This window comes from Monopterus albus, unplaced genomic scaffold (assembly GCF_001952655.1).
Source record: "Monopterus albus unplaced genomic scaffold, M_albus_1.0 scaffold3.1, whole genome shotgun sequence".
Lineage (NCBI taxonomy): Eukaryota > Metazoa > Chordata > Actinopteri > Synbranchiformes > Synbranchidae > Monopterus > Monopterus albus.
This window is the reverse complement of record NW_018127883.1, coordinates 7,944,558-7,964,771: the sequence shown is the minus strand read 5'-3', so window position 1 is coordinate 7,964,771 and position 20,214 is coordinate 7,944,558. Positions and strand designations below refer to the sequence as shown.

The 20,214-nt window shown below is 40.9% G+C and overlaps 2 protein-coding genes across 2 annotated transcripts; one reads left to right on the top strand and one right to left on the bottom strand.

The window, feature by feature from the left end:
• The first annotated feature begins 11,860 nt into the window (after positions 1–11,860).
• On the top strand, positions 11,861–13,643 carry nanp (N-acetylneuraminic acid phosphatase). Its single transcript, XM_020602470.1, has 2 exons — positions 11,861–12,031; positions 12,902–13,643. Exons 1-2 carry the CDS (start codon positions 11,942–11,944, stop codon positions 13,541–13,543), a joined length of 732 nt encoding a protein of 243 aa, XP_020458126.1. The 5' UTR covers positions 11,861–11,941; the 3' UTR covers positions 13,544–13,643.
• Positions 13,644–14,177: 534 nt separating this feature from the next.
• On the bottom strand, positions 14,178–20,000 carry polr1b (RNA polymerase I subunit B). Its single transcript, XM_020602460.1, is given in 16 exon segments — positions 14,178–15,391; positions 15,585–15,835; positions 15,952–16,148; positions 16,270–16,426; positions 16,525–16,695; positions 16,774–16,907; positions 17,031–17,312; positions 17,399–17,442; positions 17,444–17,544; positions 17,828–17,999; positions 18,091–18,314; positions 18,436–18,572; positions 18,690–18,822; positions 18,913–19,059; positions 19,283–19,450; positions 19,723–20,000. Coding segments are annotated over 16 exon segments (3,378 nt in total). The 5' UTR covers positions 19,900–20,000; the 3' UTR covers positions 14,178–14,508.
• Positions 20,001–20,214: the final 214 nt, after the last annotated feature.

Genomic DNA, 20,214 nt, shown 5'->3' with positions numbered 1-20,214 from the left:
TGCAGCATTTTAGATTAACTGGAGGCTTTTTAGGGAATTATTGGGACATCCTGATAGTAAAAAGTTACAGTAGTCCAGCCTGGAAGTAACAAATGCATGGACCAGTCTTTCAGCATCACTTTGAGACACGATGCTCCTGATTTTCGCAATATTGCACAGGTGAAAGAAGGCAGTTTTAGAGACTTGGTTTAAGTGTGATTTAAAGGACATATTCTGATCAAAGATGACTCCAAGGTTCCTCACAGTAGCACTGGAGGCAAGAGCTATGCCATCTAGAGTAACTATATGATTAGATAGCAGATTTCTAAGGTTTTCAGGCCCAAGCTCAATGACTTCAGTTTTGTCAGAGTTTAGAAGTAAGAAATTACAAGTCAGAAGTAAGAAGTGCAGCAGTGCAGAGATATTAGCTTCTGAAAGGTTTTGAGCAAGATTGACTTCTCTAAGCAGTCAAAGATTTTCAGTTATTTCTATTTGTACAGTCAGAACTAATTTATGGATAGCTATATACAATTGATATTTACAGTAAGTTATGTAGATTAATGTACAATATACAACAGACTATGGATTTAAATAACAGGTAATGGATAAGGTACATTAAGCTTATGGAACACTAGTGCAATGGGATGAGATGGAATGAAACAGTGCAGAATAAGAGATAAGTTACATGAGTGAACAGTTCAATGTATGTAAATAGTGCAAAGATAAAGATAAATATAGAGTATCTGCATATGTACAGTGTGCAAATGAATACAGAGCAGTATTCTGTGAGTAGACTATGTGCAAATTAGCAGATAACTTCAGTGTTACAGGTAAAAGAAATGTATTGCATTAGTCCTAGGAGGAGAGATGAGAAGGAGTGAGGTGGGTGTAGTGATATAGGGGAAGGCAGTGGGGGGGTCAATGGGGGACAGAGTTCAGTAAGAAGACAGCTGTGGGGAAGAAGCTGTTCCGATGTCTACTGGTTTTGGTCCGGAGGCTCCTGAAGTGCCTCTCAGAGGGCAGGAGGTCAAACAGGTTGTGAGCAGGGTGAGAGGAGTCCTTGAGAGGTGAACTGTAAGTGGCCAAAAAGAGCCACAGTGAGTCATTTTAATTCACAATATTTCAGCAGGTTGTATTAATTTCTGTACCCCAGACTCAGTTTGTTCAGACAAACATAATACATGTGTATTCAAGTGGATTTATGAATGGTATGTGAGAATGCCTTTCTTCATTCATAAAAGTCTCTCTGTTCTGAGTGTCTTTTTTAATCCACATTCTTTGTAGTTTACATTCCTGTTTGCAGCCAGGTGATGGAGTGCATGTGTCAGGCTGAATGGAACACACCAAACTGGATAGACAAGGTTGTAGCAGCTGCAGAAGCACGCGATGCTCTGTAATCTCCTGACACTTACACGTACACATGCATGCAAACACACCTGCTGGGAAATTTTTCTCTGTGACCGCAATCACATTAAAAATTAATCAGACAGTAACAGCAACAGTTTGTTGATTTTGGGTTGAATTTTAAAAGATGAAAATGCGCTTATGTAGTTTTCATTATTACAGTAACTGCCTGTTTTCCAAAGACTTGCCCTTGGCTGCTCAATAGATGGTAGCAGATGAGGGCGTTTAGAGGTAAGATGAGCTGTCGACGAGTTATTGTTACAGCACAACCATCACGTGTGGTGGTTCTGCCCAGACAATTGTCTGTTGCACCATCTTCTCACGAAAAAATTGAGAGAGGGAGGGGAGGGTTTTCAGCACAGGAAAGAATCTCTCAGAAGCAGCTGTTAAAGTCTGCTAGATCAGATCAACATAACTAAAAAATCTGATGGATGCTTACATAGAGCATGTTGCACTGAATCACTTTTCAAAGTGAATGCACCATAGAAAATGATTGAAATGTTCCTCTGTTCTTTGAAGCACTGTGTAACTATTGTTTGGAAATGTATTGTACAAATAAAGATATTATAGCCATCTTGCGTATCACGTCTTGCAGCCTTATTAATTTTGCATACCTTATACAGTCTATCCACACTTATAATGTACTCATAATGAAAATCATTTCAAGTCTTTTAAACTTAATCAAATTATCAGAACATTTTGAAACACTGTGTCTAATGGCTGGCGAAACCAGTGTTATCTTTCAATGCACATCGTTAAACGCAAGCCACTGTATGGCATCTGCACCATAAAGCAGACTCAGCAGTCTCTGGCTTATGCATTTAAAATTGCCACATGCTAGCCATAATGACTACAAATGTGATATTGCAGAGCAGCATTGTAGTATTCAAGTCTTGAGTCCAGATTTTCAGGACTAGTGACTCAACTTGAGCACTGACTGCATTTGGACACGAGAATTTGTTAGGAGGACTTGATTTTTATTTTTATAATAGGCATAAGATGGTAAATGGTTTTATACTTTACATACTGTGCTTTTCTATGCATTGCAGCACACTCAAAGCGCTTTCACACTATTTGGCCATTCACCCATTCACACTCACAAGCACTCATACATTCACACACCAGTGTCATCACCGGGGACAACTGAGGCGTCAGTGTCTTGCTCAAGGACACGTCGACATGTGGACTGGACAAGCTGGAAACTGGACCACTAATCTTCCGGTTAGGAGATGACTCCTTAGCCACAGCCGCCCCTAAAGATAGATAGATAGATAGATAGATAGATAAATATTGATACTAAGACCTGTTCATTCGCATCATGCTGTACCTGCAATATCCACTTCCAGTCTTTGCTAATTGTTGCCAACATCTAGTACTTTCCTTCCTCTTCTGCAAGTTAAATATATCAAATAAAACTATTAGAAAACATACAACTTGTTAGGTCAAAGGTCAAGTGACTCAACCATGAATTTTTACAAGCATTTAGGTGCAACAAAGCAATCTCTGTCTCACCCTGGGAAATAAAGCGACACATTTCAACTGGAACCTGGTGTGAAAGAGTGAGAAGAAACCTTCAAGGAAATAGTGATAAAATAAAACTCAATGTGTGTTCTGTCTGCATATCCTCCATATACCTGCACGCACCAGTAGATCCATCCATCCATTTTCTATACTGCTTAGTTCCAAATGGGGTCACGGGGGGCTGGAGCCAATCCCAGCCAGCTGCGGGCGAGAGGCGGGGTATACCTTGGACAGGTCGCCAGTCCATCGCAGGGCACCAGTAGATATATTTGCTAAAAAAAAATATTATCTATTTGTGCAGTTTGTGATATTGCCACATTTCTATTTTTAACACTGTGTGGCTGCCACTGTATTGGCACAGTTGGCTGGGTTTGATACCTCGATGTTTGGTTGGAAAATAATCGTCAGGGCAGGTACAAGAAACAGTGATGTGATGCCATTTTGTCTGCCTATTTTTATCAAGCCATGTACAACTTCCTGGTTTTGGATTTAGGGTGTGGGTGGAAATACTTCTACCCCACATTCTGATCTACACATTTTCCCAATACTATTGAAGTCAGATGCAGCAAGGGAATATGTGTCCAACCATGGCCATAGCTGTGTCAACACTGTAGTATTAGAAATAGGTTGTAACTGACCAGAGAGAAGGCTGCCATACATATAGAAGGTATCACTGGGCCTTATCAACCCTATCCAAAAAATTTAAAGATAAGAAATGTTACGTCTAAGATGCCATTTTGATGAAAACAAATAAAAAGACATCACATGTGGCCAGTTCTGGATAAATTTTCCTCTACAAATATGGTATAAACAGGTCATTGTTAAGTGTAGTATTGGTTTTGGTGCGTTGAAAGTGCTTCTTCATTCATACTGCAGGTGTAATAACAAAGCAATGATGATTCAACCTAATACAGCATACATATTTACTGTATAACGCACAGACACATGCCATGAGAAAGATAATCCAGTAGCAGGATTAGGCAATAAAACCCAGCAATTATCTATGCTCCAAACACAGTTGCCCCCACAAGCCAGTCTGACTCACTAACATCATTCTATAACCATAGTATGGGTCATCATTTGCCATTCATCAGCATCCCAACCATTTCTATAACCATAGTATGGGTCATCATTCATCAGCATCCCAACCACTGTTTCCAGCTTACTCATCATTCCTTAGTCACAGAAAGTGATCTCAGTCCCAAAATTTATTTTGACATGTAGTTTGTGTCCCTTCAGGTTACACCATTCATAACAATAAAGGCAGACATTTTCAAAAATCACAGCTAGTGTTGATGTTGGCTGATTGCCTGCATTCACTCGACAGTGTCACTTCTTCTTTTCTTCCTTATGGAGCAGAAGTCCTTAGGTGTGCCCCTGCCTTATTTCATTCCGGTTAGATTATTGTGATTCCCTTTTCACTTGTCTCAGCAAAACAGTCCATCATTTACAAGTAGCTGAGAATGCTTATATAAACTACTGAACAGACAGAAACATTTTTAAACAGCTGGTGAATGTAGTGAAACACCTAGTAGCCAAAGTGCTAGATATGTTTCTCTGAGTTTGACAAAGACCTGACCATAAAAAGGGAGAGAATACTCTGTTTATATTTGTTACTTGGCCACAAACATGATTACCAGCTTGAAAATGATGTGCTAACAAAAATTGTTGCATGAACATTTCTCTTGCACCCAAGGGGTCATGAATTATTAGTTAATGCTTTAAATGAAAGAAAGTCTAGTGTATTTTAAAGTAATGAAAGTAAATAAATAGTTCTAAAAGTACATAAACTTAATATACAGGATTAGCTAATGTTAACATAGCTCGTTAGCTGTGAGGTTTCACTTCTGATGTTGCTGGTGCCACCACCAGCAGGGAATATAAAAAACACTGAACATTTTCTCAGTATGTAACATAGTTTAGTCTTATCGTAAAAGAGGCACATTAGAAGTAAATCAAGTTTATTTATAAAGCACCTTTCTAAATCAAAAACATTGCAAAGTGCTTCACATCATATAATATAAATATAATATTATATAAAAAATAATAACTAAGATAGAGACAATAAATATGTGGGACTGCATTTTAAAGTGTCCGTGGTGTTCAATAACACCGCTGCACCACCCACATCAAGACAGACTCTACAGAGAAACAGGTGTACCTGTCCTCAGAACACATTTTGCTGATGAGAATAGAAGGGTGCAGCCTCACAGAGACGGCCTCTTTGTTGCCCATTAGTGCTGCCAAGCTGAAAACAAAGGTTCCCTTGAGCCTCTGCAGGCCAGGCCAGAGGCCCTGTTCCTCTCAGACAGGGCTAAAAGAATGGTCCAGTCTCCCTGAGGATCACCTTTTCCCAGCCTATATCAGCATCTGGGATCCTTATTTGTGGGGAAATCCAAGAGAAAAACTCCCGTGCAGGATATTCAGCTTGAAATGTAATTCACCAGTACCCCCAAACCTCAGCCATTAGAGTATCCTTTAAATTTGCAGTAAACTCTTTATTTGTCTTCCTATTTTTGTGCTGTGGATCTAAATTTGAATCCATATACAATATTTGCTGTGGTGTATTAATGGGAACTGGTTAGTATAGTTTGGAGCATGTTGGCTTCCATTCCTGTGGAAACAAAATACACTTGATCCAGTCATGTAATGACATAAGCCAAATAGCCAGTGCTAAAAGAAGAAATCTTTGCAGCCGTTACCAAATCCCTGAGGGGAAGGATGCTTACCACAAATTACCACAATCTCTCTGTGTGCCAATATATCATTTGTATGCAAATTTATGAAGCCAAAATTTAAGTATCATGAAACTAAATAAAAACAAATTCATATTTTATGAATCAGCTCAGTATGTTAATAATATTAATAATGTGCCACTGTATCTTGATTTAATTATTTGTATCAATGCTTCTACTGAGAGGGACATTCATATGCATTTCTCATTAAGTGGTGTTCCATTGATACGTGAGTCAGTTTTTGCAAAAATATATCTATTTACAATGTTATATAACTGTTATGTAATTATTTTGCACTGTGCACAGTGTGAGTCTTAATGTCTGTGTGCAAGCTATATATGTCTGGGTGTAACATCATTATGTTCCGTTTAAATGGACAAACCAGCTTTGGCAGTCTCTCTCTCACATTTGGATGAGTAACATGTGCAATACTGTCACAAGTATTTGGCACCTTGAACAGAAACTGAGCTGTTTGTTAGACAGAGGAAGTTTATCAGCATGGGAACATTGTCTGTATCACCAGCTGTACCTGCAGAGATTTATGTAACTAAATGTGGGTTATAACTGTAAATAGCCTATTTGGAAAGTAGTCAGTTTGCCACAGTTTGTCGGATTTATACAGACAGGGGAGTCATAAGAGACTTCCTTTAAATTTCTGTTGTGAAATACTCGTTCATATTGTACTGGGAAAAAGTTTTCTTCTTCTTGATTCTTATATTGAAGGTGACTTGTGGATGGCCTCACAGTGAGCTCATATACACAATCACACCCATTGTCATGAAGTGCTTTGAGTGCCTGGTCCTGGCACACCTAATGACCTATCTCCCACCCACACTGGCCCCCCACCAATTTGCCTACCACAGGAATAGGAGCACGGAAGATGCAGTCTTCATAGCACTACACTCTGTACTCAGACACCTGGACAACAACAACACCTATGCAAGAATTTTGTTTGTGGACTTCAGCTCAGTGTTTAACACCATCATCTCCAAATTAGCCACCAAACTTGGAGACCTGGGCATCAGCACCTCCCTCTGCAACTGGATTCTGGACTTTCTGACCAACAGGCCTGTTAGGTCAGACAACACCTACTCCTCCACCTCTATCCTCAACACCAGCATACCACAGGGCTGTGTGATGAGCCCCTCCCTCTACTCCCTTTTCACCCAAGACTGCAGGCCTTTGCAATGCTCAAACACCATCATCAAGTTTGAATATGACATCACAGTGATCGGCCTCATCAGCGACAATGATGAGACAGCCTACAGGGAGGAGGTACAGCACCTGGTTGTGTGGTGTGCTGACAATAACCTGCTCCTTAACACTAATAAGACCAAGGAGCTCATTGTGGACTACAGGAGGGAGAAAGGAGGCACACACGACCCAATCCATATTAACATCATGGTTGTTGAACGTGTCTCCAGCTTCAAATTCCAGGAGACCCACCTTTCAGAGGATCTGTCCTGGACCCCCAAAATCTGAAGCCTGGTTAAGAAGGCTCACCAGCGCCTCTTCTTCCTGAGGACACAGAAGAAAAACCACCTGTTTTCAGCCATCCTAGTGAACCTCCACCCCAGGGCCATTGAGAGCATCCTCACCAGCTGTATCACAGTCTGCTTTGGAAACTGCTCTGTCTCCAACCGCAACGCATTGCAGCGGGTGGTGAAAACTGCCCAACACATCACAGGGATCCACTTCCAGCCACTGAGGGTGTCCACAGGGAATGCTGTCTCTGATGTGCTCACAGCATTCTCAAGGTCTCCTCTCACCCTGCTCACAAACTGTTTGACCTCCTGCCCTCTGGGAGGCACTTCAGGAGCCTCTGGACCAAAACCAGTAGACTCACAGCTGTCTCCTTACTGAACTCTATCCCCCTTTGACCCCCCCACTGCCCTCCTCTATACCACTACACGCACCTCATCTCTCCTCCTGGGACTAATGCAATACACTTCTGTTACTTGTAACACTGAAGTGATCTGTTAATTTGCACATACTCTACACACAGAATACTGCTCTGTGTTCATTTGCGCACTGTTCATATGCAGATACTGTATATTTATCTTTGCACTATTTACATCCATTGAACTGTTCAGTCATGTAACTTATTGTTATCTTCCTTTTCTGCACTATTTCATTTTGTATATTGTATATTACCTTATATAACTTACCTTAGGTATCAGTTGTACATATCTATTGATACTGACCATACATACTGTAGATACTGCGCACTCTGCACTACTGTTATTGCACTTCTGGTTAGATACTAAAATGAATTTCATTGCCTTGTATTTGTACAGGTGTAATGACAATAAAGTTGAATCTAATCTAATCTTATCTAATATACAAAGACCCAAGAATTACACAGAATCCATATGGAGTCATGTCTCATCCACATCAACACCAGAACACCAGACCCTCCATCTGTAGGCCACTTTCAAACTTCTGGAGCTGACACTGGGCATGTCATGCCATTAGTGCTCCTCTGTGATGAAGAAAAAAAACTTCAAATGGAAAGCAGCAGCATCAGTCAGAAACAAGTAGCTACACACCATCTACTTTCTGCATTTTGGTGTTGGCTTTGGTTTATTTTCTCATCCTTGAGCAGAAACTTGCAGAAATATCCAGTGTGGGTAGATGGCAGATGGTACAAACAGGGAGTGTAAAGTACAGGAAAGATCTAAGGGGGGGGGAGTGATATATGAGCCTATTGCAGCTATTAATCAGCTCTCCTTGTCAAGCTGTATTCATATTATCATGAAAATGGCTTTTGTGCGAGCCTCACCATTGTTGTGTAAACTGCTTCTTTGTGCATGCGTAGAACAGATTGGATAGGCAGTACAGATTGGGTGATGACCACACACACTAGAGCATGATTTGGTTTGTGAGATTTTATGTACAGAAAGATCACTTGAAAGGAGAGCTCTGGTTTGTGATCAAAACCTTGTATGAGTAATCACCTGACACTTGATGCCCCGTTTTTTTTTAAATGTCTCAATGTCTCTAAATGCCCTTCCAGGGATTTTCCTAGGCAAATGATGCATGCAAACCCATGACTTTCAAAATCAAACAAGGAAGTAGGAATTTCAGATAATTTACTAAATTTAAATGAAGGCTTGTTCATCACAAAGTCAAGTTGCACGGAATTAAAATTATATTTTATGATTTTCAGCCTTTTTCTTCAGCCTTAGTCGAACCTGTTACAACAACTTTGGTCTTTTACAGAACTTTGTTTAAACCATTTGTTTGAATGCTAATACTTTATCATCTCAAACTGAATTCAAAATGTATCAGTAACCAATAAATAGGGCAAAAAGTATCATTTTACTGGCCCTTTAGTCAAAATGACCACATGAGGACTGTTGATAAGTGCTGAAATTTCTGGCTTTTAAAAACACTTCAACGAACCCTAATATCGCTGTCATTAATACTGTATTTTACATTGTAATTTGTTGTCTTTTAAACAGACATTTCTGTCAGACCAAGCTTTATTAGGTTGTTTGTAAAAAATATAACATCACCATTACTGCCAAAGTCATGGCAACAGAGCAGAGAACTGATCAATTTGTTGCAACATATTGTTTTTGACAGAAATTATAATCACAATTACACAACATTTTGTAAGTGCATTTTAACACCCTGATTTCTTATCTGAATTAAAAACTGGAGTCACAGTGAATGCAGTGATCAGAAGTGTCAGTTAATAGTGGAAGTTGACAATCATTTTGTTTCAAATGAAGATGAAGCACCATGATTCTTCAGAATCTCTCTCTACAAGTCTTCAAGTATTTTATCTCACACAGATTCAGCTTCTTCTTAGATAATACAATAGATCTGATGTTGTGTTTTTCTCTCCCCCTGCTTTGGTTTGTGTTTTTATTGATTACACTGTCATATTTAGAGTAAGGATTTGTTAGTCTATACTGCACTGACTGTCACCAGATGGTTTTAGCCTTTACTGAATGAGACGGAGCTTAACAGTAAATATGGGCATAGAGAGAGAAGGATGACAACAAAGGTCACAACAAACAACCAGTGATGCTGCTATTAATATTAAAAAAAAAGGCTGGAGGCCCCTAACACACAATTTATATAAGTTTAACAGAAGAGCATATTGCTCCTTGGTCATGGAGAGTGGTAGATAACTGATAACTGAGTGGTAGGCACCATCCCTACCCAGATTGAATTGTTTTTGTTTGTGTGTACGTGCAGGTTGCCAGATTCCTCTTGTTATTCCTCTTATGATAAGTGTCATTGGGCGCACCAGGGTTTCTCTATTTAGACTTTAGTTACATTACCTTGAACTAATAAATTCTCACATCTATGTGTGGGTGTGTGCGTGTGTGTGTGGCATTTATCTTTGAATTAGAGGCAAAGCTTGATCAGAGTACCTTGATAAGAAAAAGTCAGCAGAGTTGCTTTCCTTTATATCACAGCAGCATCATAGGCATGTTTGATTCAAATCTTTCGGCTTGGAAGAATGTTCAGTAGTTTAGAGCAGCTTAATGACTGAAGATAAAGAATTTGGCTTCACCTTCACAGATGAACTGTAGATGTGTGAGGGAATCCACATATCTTGATTTGAAGTGGCCTGCTTAGTGTTACATAGTGTGTGCACAACAAGCCAGTGAAACCATTAATTTAGTTGTGTCCCCAAGGGCTAAAGACTCACCTGTCCCACTGGCTTACACTTGTCTAATCCATGTATGACCTAAAATTGGGCATGAAAAAGGAGTAGACTTGGCCCAAACACACACACCAGAGAGGTAGCTGTAGACTAGAAGAACATCCCAATTATAAAGAACCAAGGGATGGTGACAAGTACATAACAGGTGATGGTAAAGTATTTTAACAAAGTCTTATCTTCCTGCTATGAAGACTGTAAGTTATTTGGTGGAACTACATCCTTAGTCTTCTTAAGTGGATCTGTGCCCAGCTGAGCAATAGTGTGTGACTATGTGCAGTCATGACCACCCACACAGATAAAGGAAAAATGATGTCGTGCAGACAAAGACACCAGACCTCACCCATGCCTGCACTTTCTTGGAAGAGTCAGGCAAAGACTATTAGGGAAGTCATTTTCTTCTTTTTTCCCTCTCCACATCAGAGGGGAAATTCCATCTTTACACTTGTAGGTTCACTCTTCATGCATCTACTGATTATGTTTCTCTACCCTTTGTAAGGTCAAAAGTAATAAAGAAAAGGGGGGAGGGGGGTTGAGATCATATGTTTGTCTTTTAAACTTTCATATTCCTCCTTCACATGCAAGCGGCATGTGTTGTTTGTTCTGATAGATAATAGCAGGTTAGGCCCCTCACTTCATTTCTTTATTTATAGTTTATCTTTGAAATTTCTTGTCCAAGATAATTTAAATAATTAGACCAAGCACAAGCACCAGAGCTACAATCAGAAAACTCTCAGGTATTGTGAGAAAGGATTGTTATCATTTCTGATTGGGTTTGGTAGAACAGTGCAAGCAGCCTGCACAACGTTGCGTGTGAACCACTGGCATGTTGCCAAATGAGAAAGCAAGTTAAAGGGCAGGTTGCATAAGAACTGTGGTATGTTTTGATTTTGAAAGAGTGCCTGTCACGAAATACGTGTTTAAATTGGCAATATCCATGGTCAAGAGTCACGTATAGGGCATTTACATAGAAGTGATGGCACTGACTATTTTTCCACTTTGTTTATCATCACTGTTCTAAAAATTATTTAAGTGAGGAAAAATATAAGCAGGGTCCAATTACAGTTTAGTCACCAATGAATGGAAAACCTGTTTGCAATGGATAATGGTGTGTGAGTGTGTGTGTATAAAACAATGAAATAATCAAGTCAAAACTCATCAGCCGCTCCGCTGACCATTTCTGCTAACAAAACGAATTACTTTAATTTTCCCGTTGTGAGTTATAGTATCATGTGTATATAGTTCTCTGTACATTTATTTTTTTTTAGTTATTTTATATTCTTTTATTGCTTTTTTATAGTCTTAATGTGTACTCTGTACAGTAACCATATAATTTGGTGAGGTTTTATAGGCTAAATAAAGGTCTACAGCATGCACATATTTTAGTGACATGCAGTGTTTTTACCTAATTATTTTAATGATTTATGAGGAACTTACTAAGAAGGGCTGGCAGAAATTTAAATTTTATTTAGGCTAGCCTACTTATGCCCTCTAGAGAATGAACCTTGCAAGTACTCAATATTTATCAGTACTACAACTCCCAGCATGCAGATTACCCGGCAGGACTTCCGGAACTAAGTGAACAGCATTTTTGGTGTAGGAGACAGAGTGCTCTTCTATAATGGACAACAAAGCTGTTAAGGCAATATTGTTTGACTTGGACAACACGCTCATTGACACAAGTGGGGCAGGTGTAGTTGCGATACAAAAGGTGATGAAGTGTTGATTTATTGAGCATTTGCAGGCCTAGTTAACTTGAATATTTGTAACGCCCACGTCAGTCTAACGTAATGGTGGGGTAAAGGGCGAATAGGCTACTACTTCTCACCTGTGTTTAACAAGCGCACAATAATGTCATTTAGTGAGTTAAAACCAGGCTGTTTGTGATGTTAAACGATAATTGCCCCGAAAATTGTGTTATGAGCATATAGGCTCCCTCTGATGGGCTAAATTAAGACGCGTTCAATGACCGTGGGAAAATCTGCGACTGTGTAACGTAGCTGATTTTAAAGTTTGCATGCATCATGTCACCGGTGTCAGTTCAATGATTGTCGATGGTTAATACACTCACACTAAGCGTTTGTGTATTCTGCAGATATAAATTTTGTAAGTCTGTTATTTATGTATCACATTGAAATACCATTTGCAGGCATTAGTGACACTGACATCTTCAGTTTTATTGTTTACACTTGTTTTTCCTGTGGTGATGGTCAAAATGTCTTCTCTCATTCATACTTGTTAGTGTTGTTTGCACCTTCAAGTATTTCCCTTAACAATACAGATTACACCCTTTTATTCAAAACAAATTTTGGTTTTTAGTTGTCCTACAGGCAAAGATTTTACAAGCAAAGCACTGCTGATTGTGGAGTCTTTACATTGTGGTCTTTCTACTCTATGTACAGTACATTTATACATATTAAGTTGCTACTGTAAATCCCCCATATCCATTAAAATAAGTTTTCTTATTTGTGCCTACATAGCTCAAGGCTGACCTTGTCCAAGTATTTCCTAAATTAGATGGCCATGTTTTAATTTAATGAGCTTCAATTTTTCTGTTTTGTTGTGTGTGTGATTCTTACAGACCAGTGAACTTTTGAAAACCACACTGGGCTTCAACGATGACACAATCCACAGAATTTGTGACAAGTTCAAGCAGAAGCTTCACCATGAGAGTTTTGACCCTGCAGCAGACAGATCCATAGACGATGTCCGTGTGAGTCACTGGGAGGAGAGCATCCAGGAGACTGTCGGCAGTAGTTCCACACCCTTGTTGGCAGCTCAGTGCTACTACCTGTGGAAAAGTAGTCGCCTGGAAGTGCTCAGTCTGTCCCCTGAAATATGCAACCTCCTGAAACAGCTGCACAGCAGATACAAGCTGCTGCTGCTGACCAACGGAGAAGCTCAGACTCAGAGAGAGAAAGTGGAGGCAGTCATGTGTGAGAGGTTCTTTGATGCTGTTGTGATCGGGGGAGAACATGCAGAGCAAAAACCATTCCTCTCCATCTTCACGTTGTGTTTCAACATGTTGGAGGTGGAAGCCCAAGACTGTGTTATGGTGGGAGACTCTCTGGACACAGACATACAGGGGGGCTTTAATGCTGGAGTACGGGCTACAGTTTGGATCAGAAGAGCAGGACGTGCTGTGCCAGATGGTTCTGTAAAACCAGACTACACCATCCCGACTGTGCTGGATCTGCCAGATGTTCTGGCTCAACTGAAATAAGGAAAACTGGAAAATGAAATGGTTTTAACTGCCAAGAGATTATATACTGGAAGTCCTTTAAATACATTGAGGCCATAGTAAAACCTGATCGGTGCAGACACTCCGGTATCAACTCTTTATTTGTACTGTAAGTACATTTACTGAAAAACTATTTAAATGTGACTGCGTATGTGTACTTGAACACTTCCATTTTCTGCTCCTTTATTACTTGTACTACATTTAAGAAAAAAATCTTTGTACTCTACTAGAGAACTAGCTACTCTTGATAAAGATTTTAAAAATTATAATATAGTATACAGCTAAAGATTCCCAGCAATTTCAGTACTTCATAATGTAATTCAAACTAGTTCTACCCTGATCCACCACAACAGTAAAACTCTACTTATGTATCATCAGCCTTAACTGACAGTCCACAGGAGCCATTTTCTTGCACAAAGTGCACCTTCCTTGTGATATTTGAAGTAGCCTCCATTTTACTGATAATCTTACTTGGATTTTAAAGTAGGACAGAGTTTGTATTTTAAGTAGTGAATCTGAATACCTCTTCCAATACTGTACACATATAGTGTAGCGTCAAACGAATCAACCTCAAGAACATGTGTGACATTTTTATTCCACAGTCTGAATGTACAAACGTGACATTTTTATTCCACAGTCTGAATGACTGTACAAAAAGTCCTTTGAGATACTTTTACACACATCAACAGATGTCAACACATTCATTCCAGCATCTGCTGCTACTTGGTCATTTCCCAAATATCTTGACTAATAAAACACTTCTGACAAAAAAGGCAACCCTCTCAGGCACCTGGCTATTCCTTTATACAGTATGTGTCTTTCTGTGGTTCATGCTAGGAACTTTACCAAAGTCCATTTTAACAAAACACTTTCCTATTATACTATTTATTCTGATTTGTACCACGTTATATTTAAGGAATGTGTCTGTAGTTATCCTCCTCCAAAATTCACTTGACATCTAACTTGACTTTGATGTTCATTGCTGCAAGCTCAGCTACAAAATAGCGGAAGACATAAGGAACAGACACAGAGTCGATAGAGTCACTTTTGCCACACAGGGTACATACTGTCTTGCGGTGGCGTGTGGCTGACCAATAAGGCGGTGGTTTCTCCAACAGAGGGGAGAGCAGGCTCCCACAGTCAACGCACACCTGAGCCACTGATCGGTCAGAGCAGTTAAAGAGGCGATCATGAAGCAGGAAGGAAGACCCATGTGCCAGCAGGGCGTCTCGCTCCATCTCCCCAAAACGGATGCCTCCCTGGATGTTCCTCCCTCCCACAGGCTGGTTAGTTACCTTGTCTCGTGCTCCGGTAGTCCTCACCTGAAACTTGTCTGAGACCATGTGACGTAGCCGCTGATAATACACGACTCCAATGAAGATGTCGGCCTCTAGCTCCTGACCACTCAGGCCACTGTACAGTCGCTCCGTGCCATAGTAGTTGTAGCCTCCAGCTCGGAGCATTTCACCAAAGTACTCCAATGCAGAGTTCTCCTCAGAGAAAGTGAAGGGCGTGGCGTCGTGGCTCAGTCCGTGCAGGGCACCAGACTTGCCGGCCATGCTCTCAATCAGCATCCCAATAGTCATGCGAGAGGGGAAGCCGTGGGGGTTGAACAGGATATCAGGAGTCATGCCGCTTTCTGTGAAGGGCATGTCCTCTGCTGGCCATAGGCGGCTCAGGATGCCCTTCTGACCATGGCGGCTGGCAAACTTGTCACCAATGGTGGGGTTTCGTGGCACTCGTATAGTAATGCAGACGCGTTTGAAACGGCCTGAGCCAGAGTCGTTGCTGCAGATCTTTATATTGTCAACAACACAAGCCTCTTGGCTCCTAGAAGAAAACAGGAAGAAGCATTACTGATTGTAATTGGAAAGGTTTAGCTGCAAAACAAAGAATTCATACTAAAGAAGTTGCTTTTCGAAATACATCGTTCTGAAAGTAAAATCATTATTTAATGAGTTGAAAGCGGCACTGCCTGTATTGAGCTGATTAAAAATATTACCACAGAAATGTTGACACTTACTTGTAGTAGCTGATGAAGGTCTGGCCAGTGTTGAGGTTGACATAGCTGTAGAAAGGGTCTCCGTAGTGAAGTGTTGATCCAATGTGAGGTAGTCCATCAGCATCCAGCTTCTCATTCACCTTAGGATCACCTGGCTTGGTCCCAAACACCACACTGTCTTCTCCCCGCACTTTGTCTGACAGGTCAACCAGCTCAGTCTTGTAGATGCATCCATGGGTGAAGCCTCGCTCCCATGATGACTTGTTCACAATCTAATAAGATCAAATTGTGTAAGGATTTTACTCTAAAAAGTCATTTGTCATTAACTAGTACATTAGGTCAGTATTGTATTTGCTGAAAAAAAATTTTGTCATCGTGTTTTGCCTACCATTGCATCCTCCATGTCGTAACCTGTGTAGGATATGACTGCCACAATGGCGTTTGTGCCACTGGGGTAGTTGTCCAGGTTGTAGTGGTCGTACATGTAGGGCCTGACCAGTGGGCTCTGTGGGGTCTGGAGCCGGTACAGCTTGTTGTCTGAGCGATCCGTGAATGAGTGCAGGGGGAAACCCATAGTCTGTTTACCTGCATACAGAATGGGTTTAGTCTGAGCAAATGCTTCACAGCAGCTCAAAATGGCAACAAAAAGAATTGAACATTTCTGTCCACTCAGCCTGTTAACCTGTGTAGGTGCTCTCAAACTTACCCATCTGACACTGGTACATGTTCCTAGGACTCTGGTTGTGGTCTGAGTAGGGGATGAAGTTAGCTACCACGCTGAGCATACTGTGAGGGAAAGGTTCCTGGTGCGTGGTCACTCCTGGCTTGATCTCATTCTCCAAGATGCCCACATTGATGTAAAGCTGTAAAGCATGACAGAAAAAGATGAGCAAATGTTCCAGCTGTGTGCTGCAGATCTGATAACTACCATAACTTCTTTTAAACGATATTTTCCACATACTTGTTCAAACGTGCCAATTAACTCTTGCTTTCCAAGAGCTAAATTGCGCACAGGCCGCACCATTCGACAGGGTGTTGTGAAAAGGAACAGGCCTGGATACAAGCTGGCCTTGCCTGTTTTGGGAATCAGAACAATCTCGGTCCAGGGGGGGATCTTCTTCTCTCTCAGCACCTGAAGGCATTTGATTTAAATATCACTTGTCTGAACATGTAAAATGCACAGTATAGTCATTAAATTTTGCTATCATACCTTGAACCTGCGCAGTGAGTCAGCCACAACTGGGGCTAATTCAGTCTCCACCCAGCCTACAACAGCCCCATCAAGCACCACAGGGTAGCAGTCTGAATAGGCCTGACCAGGAGGTCCATCCACTGGAGTAACACCTTAGGCACCAGAAACACAAACCATGTTTGTACAATGCAAATCAGTCCACTGTGCCAGAAGAATGATGCATCAGTGTGTCACAATTTAATTTAACAGAGCTGTTCTCTGAAGTGAGTGCTCACCTAGGGAGCAGAGCAGAGCAGGGAGGGATGTGGTGGGCAAGGTGGGAGTCACGATCTCACAGCTGGCCGTCATGTGGTTCATGAGGCCACAGGGCTCTCCGTCTGGGGTGTGGACAGGACACAGGAAGCCCCAGGACTCAGGCAGCAGCTTACGAACAGAAGTGGTCCTCATCTTAGCAAATGCTGCTCCTCTGTGCACACAGCGGAAATGGGACAGGTAGCGGATGAAGTTGAGCTTGTCAGCCACTACACTCAGACCTGTGTTCTGCAGCATACCAAGACCTGGGGACAGAGGAGGTAAAACTATTATTTAGCACTTGAACAAAATTTTTTGTACCATAACAAATTCTCACTTCATGTGGTCCTACCTGTCTTGGAACTGAGGTTCCCAGTGGCCAGCAGATATTCAAAGGGTTAATATTTTCTTGACGCTTTCGGCATACCATCCAGTCATCCTGCTACCTTTCTTGTCAAAGGACAACTTCACAGACACCAACCAGGCAGCCATTCTCTCCTGTGAAGAGGTTTATGGGGTTAAATCACTAACTGTATATTAAAACAAACATGTTTTGTTTTAATTTAAAATGTACTGTAGTAGATTCAAGTTCAAGTCATTTAAGAGAGAGACAACTTGAGAAAACGGTGCAAAAACAATTAGAATTAGTCAGTGCCTATGTTAACTTAAAAGTTTTCTTTACTGCATGCTAACATTTCTGGCTTTAAACTCTCAGCGCGGTTTCTTCTTTTCAGCACAGGGGTCAAAAAAGACAGAGTCCATTCAAAGTTTACAAACCTACCTTCAGAAACATGAGGTAGAGCTGACCGGGAGTGAGCACTTCCTGGCACATGATGCTGTCGGGGTTCTCCTCCATGCACTCCTGCTTGGCAAATGTGAAAAGCTTCCGAGTCATCAGACACAGGAGGTAGAATTTCTCCACATCTGATTTCAAGTGGATACAGATGCACTCACTGATCAAAAGAGACCACAAATCACTTTACTAGATGCACTACCTACACCTGTATTTTGTTTTGGTAAGGTTGTAATGTATTAAAACCTTACTCTAGCAGAAAGTTGGCACACTGCTCATTTGTGTACCACTCAGGGAGGCTCAGTTTAACCCGGAAGCGCTCTCCTAGGTAATTGAGCACCTTGCTGCGGCTGGTGCAGCCCTCCTCCATGACAATGCGCAGCATCTCAGTTGCACAGCTCTTGTAAAAGGAATTGTCTTCGCGGCCCTTGATCAGCTCCTGGTAGATCCGAAAGTCTGTGAAGTCCACTAGGGCCTGAAGGACATGACAGAGAAAACTGCTCTATGAATATATCAGAGATGTTTAGACCTCATATTTTTCTAAAATATTCTGTGATGTATATTTAACATCTCTTTTCATTACCCCAAATCACTACCTTGAGTGCAAACCCTAGAGGGAGGAAGAAGAGCTCTTTCTGGTAGATGAAGTTCAGCATGACAGTCCCATTTTCCAGATAATGCAGAGTTATGTTGATGGCTGTGTGTTCTTCCTTTACACAGTGCATAGAAATGCCTATGAGAATAAAAAGATGGCATCCATTATAAAAGAAACACTAGTTGAGCCTACACTAATATTACACTACCACCTTAACTGTGGTTTTTAGCACATTATTTGGAGGATTATATTTGCCATAGTGAGTGTATCCCTGGCCCCTGCTCTTCCACTTGGGCCTTGACATGGCAATAGGATAATTCCTCCTTGGCATGATCAGCATTCGAATGACCTTCTCAATTCCATTCACGATGAAATAGCCTCCCATTTCCTGGTATTATCAGAGAGGTAGAGGGAGTTTACAAAGATGGAAGTAAAGATGTTCTATTCAGCTTGTGAACATTTCTATTATGTGGCTTACCTCTGCTTCTTCATGATGTTCTATGAGCTCTCTGGGGGACATTCCACGCAGGTTACACAGCTTGGACTTCACCATGATTGGCACCTGACCCAGGGACTGTTTGATGATGCCTTTGGGAACTCCATTGATCGACCAGTTGACGTCTGCCTGAGATGTAACAAATTAAAGAAATGTAAATATGTTCGTGTTTCTGAGAGGTATGGATCCTTCAATGACCACTCCTTAAGTTTACAGTCACTTGTTTGTATTGACAGTTCACACCTGCAGTAAAAGTCAGGTTACTGTTCAAATGAAAAATACAGACAGAAAGAAAAAAATGTCCTTGTGGCTGACAGGGAAAAGCAAATGTGTATACACATCTCCATCTTACCACAAGCTTCCCTTTGTATGAACATCTTCTTCCCCGGCACTCTGCTGGAAACATTCTCATTTCCCTGCAGATGCTCCCTTTGGCAACCACTGGGTTGTAGATGGTGGCTTCGACAAATGAAAGGCTAACCCTCTCATTTTTTACCATGAACTCCAAAGGCGGGATGGCCTGAGAACGAGATGTCACATTATATAAAACTGAAAAACATACAAAGAAGGAAAATGTTGCTATAGGACGTATTGTGATAGGTGGCAACAAACTGAACACAACATCACAACAACGTCAACGAAACAGGACATAACAGTGAACTTGGTGCTAGTGTTCGTTACAGCTAGTGGGCTACCGCAGCAAGCCAAATAACCATGACACGTAGATTTTGTATTTGTTAAATCGTTAATATTTTGTGTTTCACAAGTTTGTTTAAATAAAGTTCAACTGACCTGCACGACGCGGCTGAGTCCGTCAGTGACAGCTTGGTCAAACGACTCAATGTGGGCTTTTGTTAAATCCTGAACAGCTTCATGCTGAGACTCCTTAATGACGCCAAATCCTCCTTCGGTCAGATTTTTTAAACTCGGACCTTTAGGTAAACTGTTCCACTTTGTTGAAAAGTCCATGCTTACACTTTCAGGGGATGCATATGCTTATTTATCACGTGTACGGTGACATAGGAAGTGCATCGCTCGGCACCGGAAGTAGTTCTTCTTCGTATGATTTTTTTTAAGTCTTCAACAGCAAAGCAAATCAATACAAATTATATTCACTACAAATAGTTTTTCAGAAATTTCATTTTATGAATGAAGAATTTGGCCAAAATAATGGACAGATTAATAATAAATTTTTCATTGCTTGAGAAATGGGGCTTGTCAAAAATGAATAATATGTCATATTCTGTAAGAACAGTTTCCTTACCAAGATGTTTTTTGAGTTCC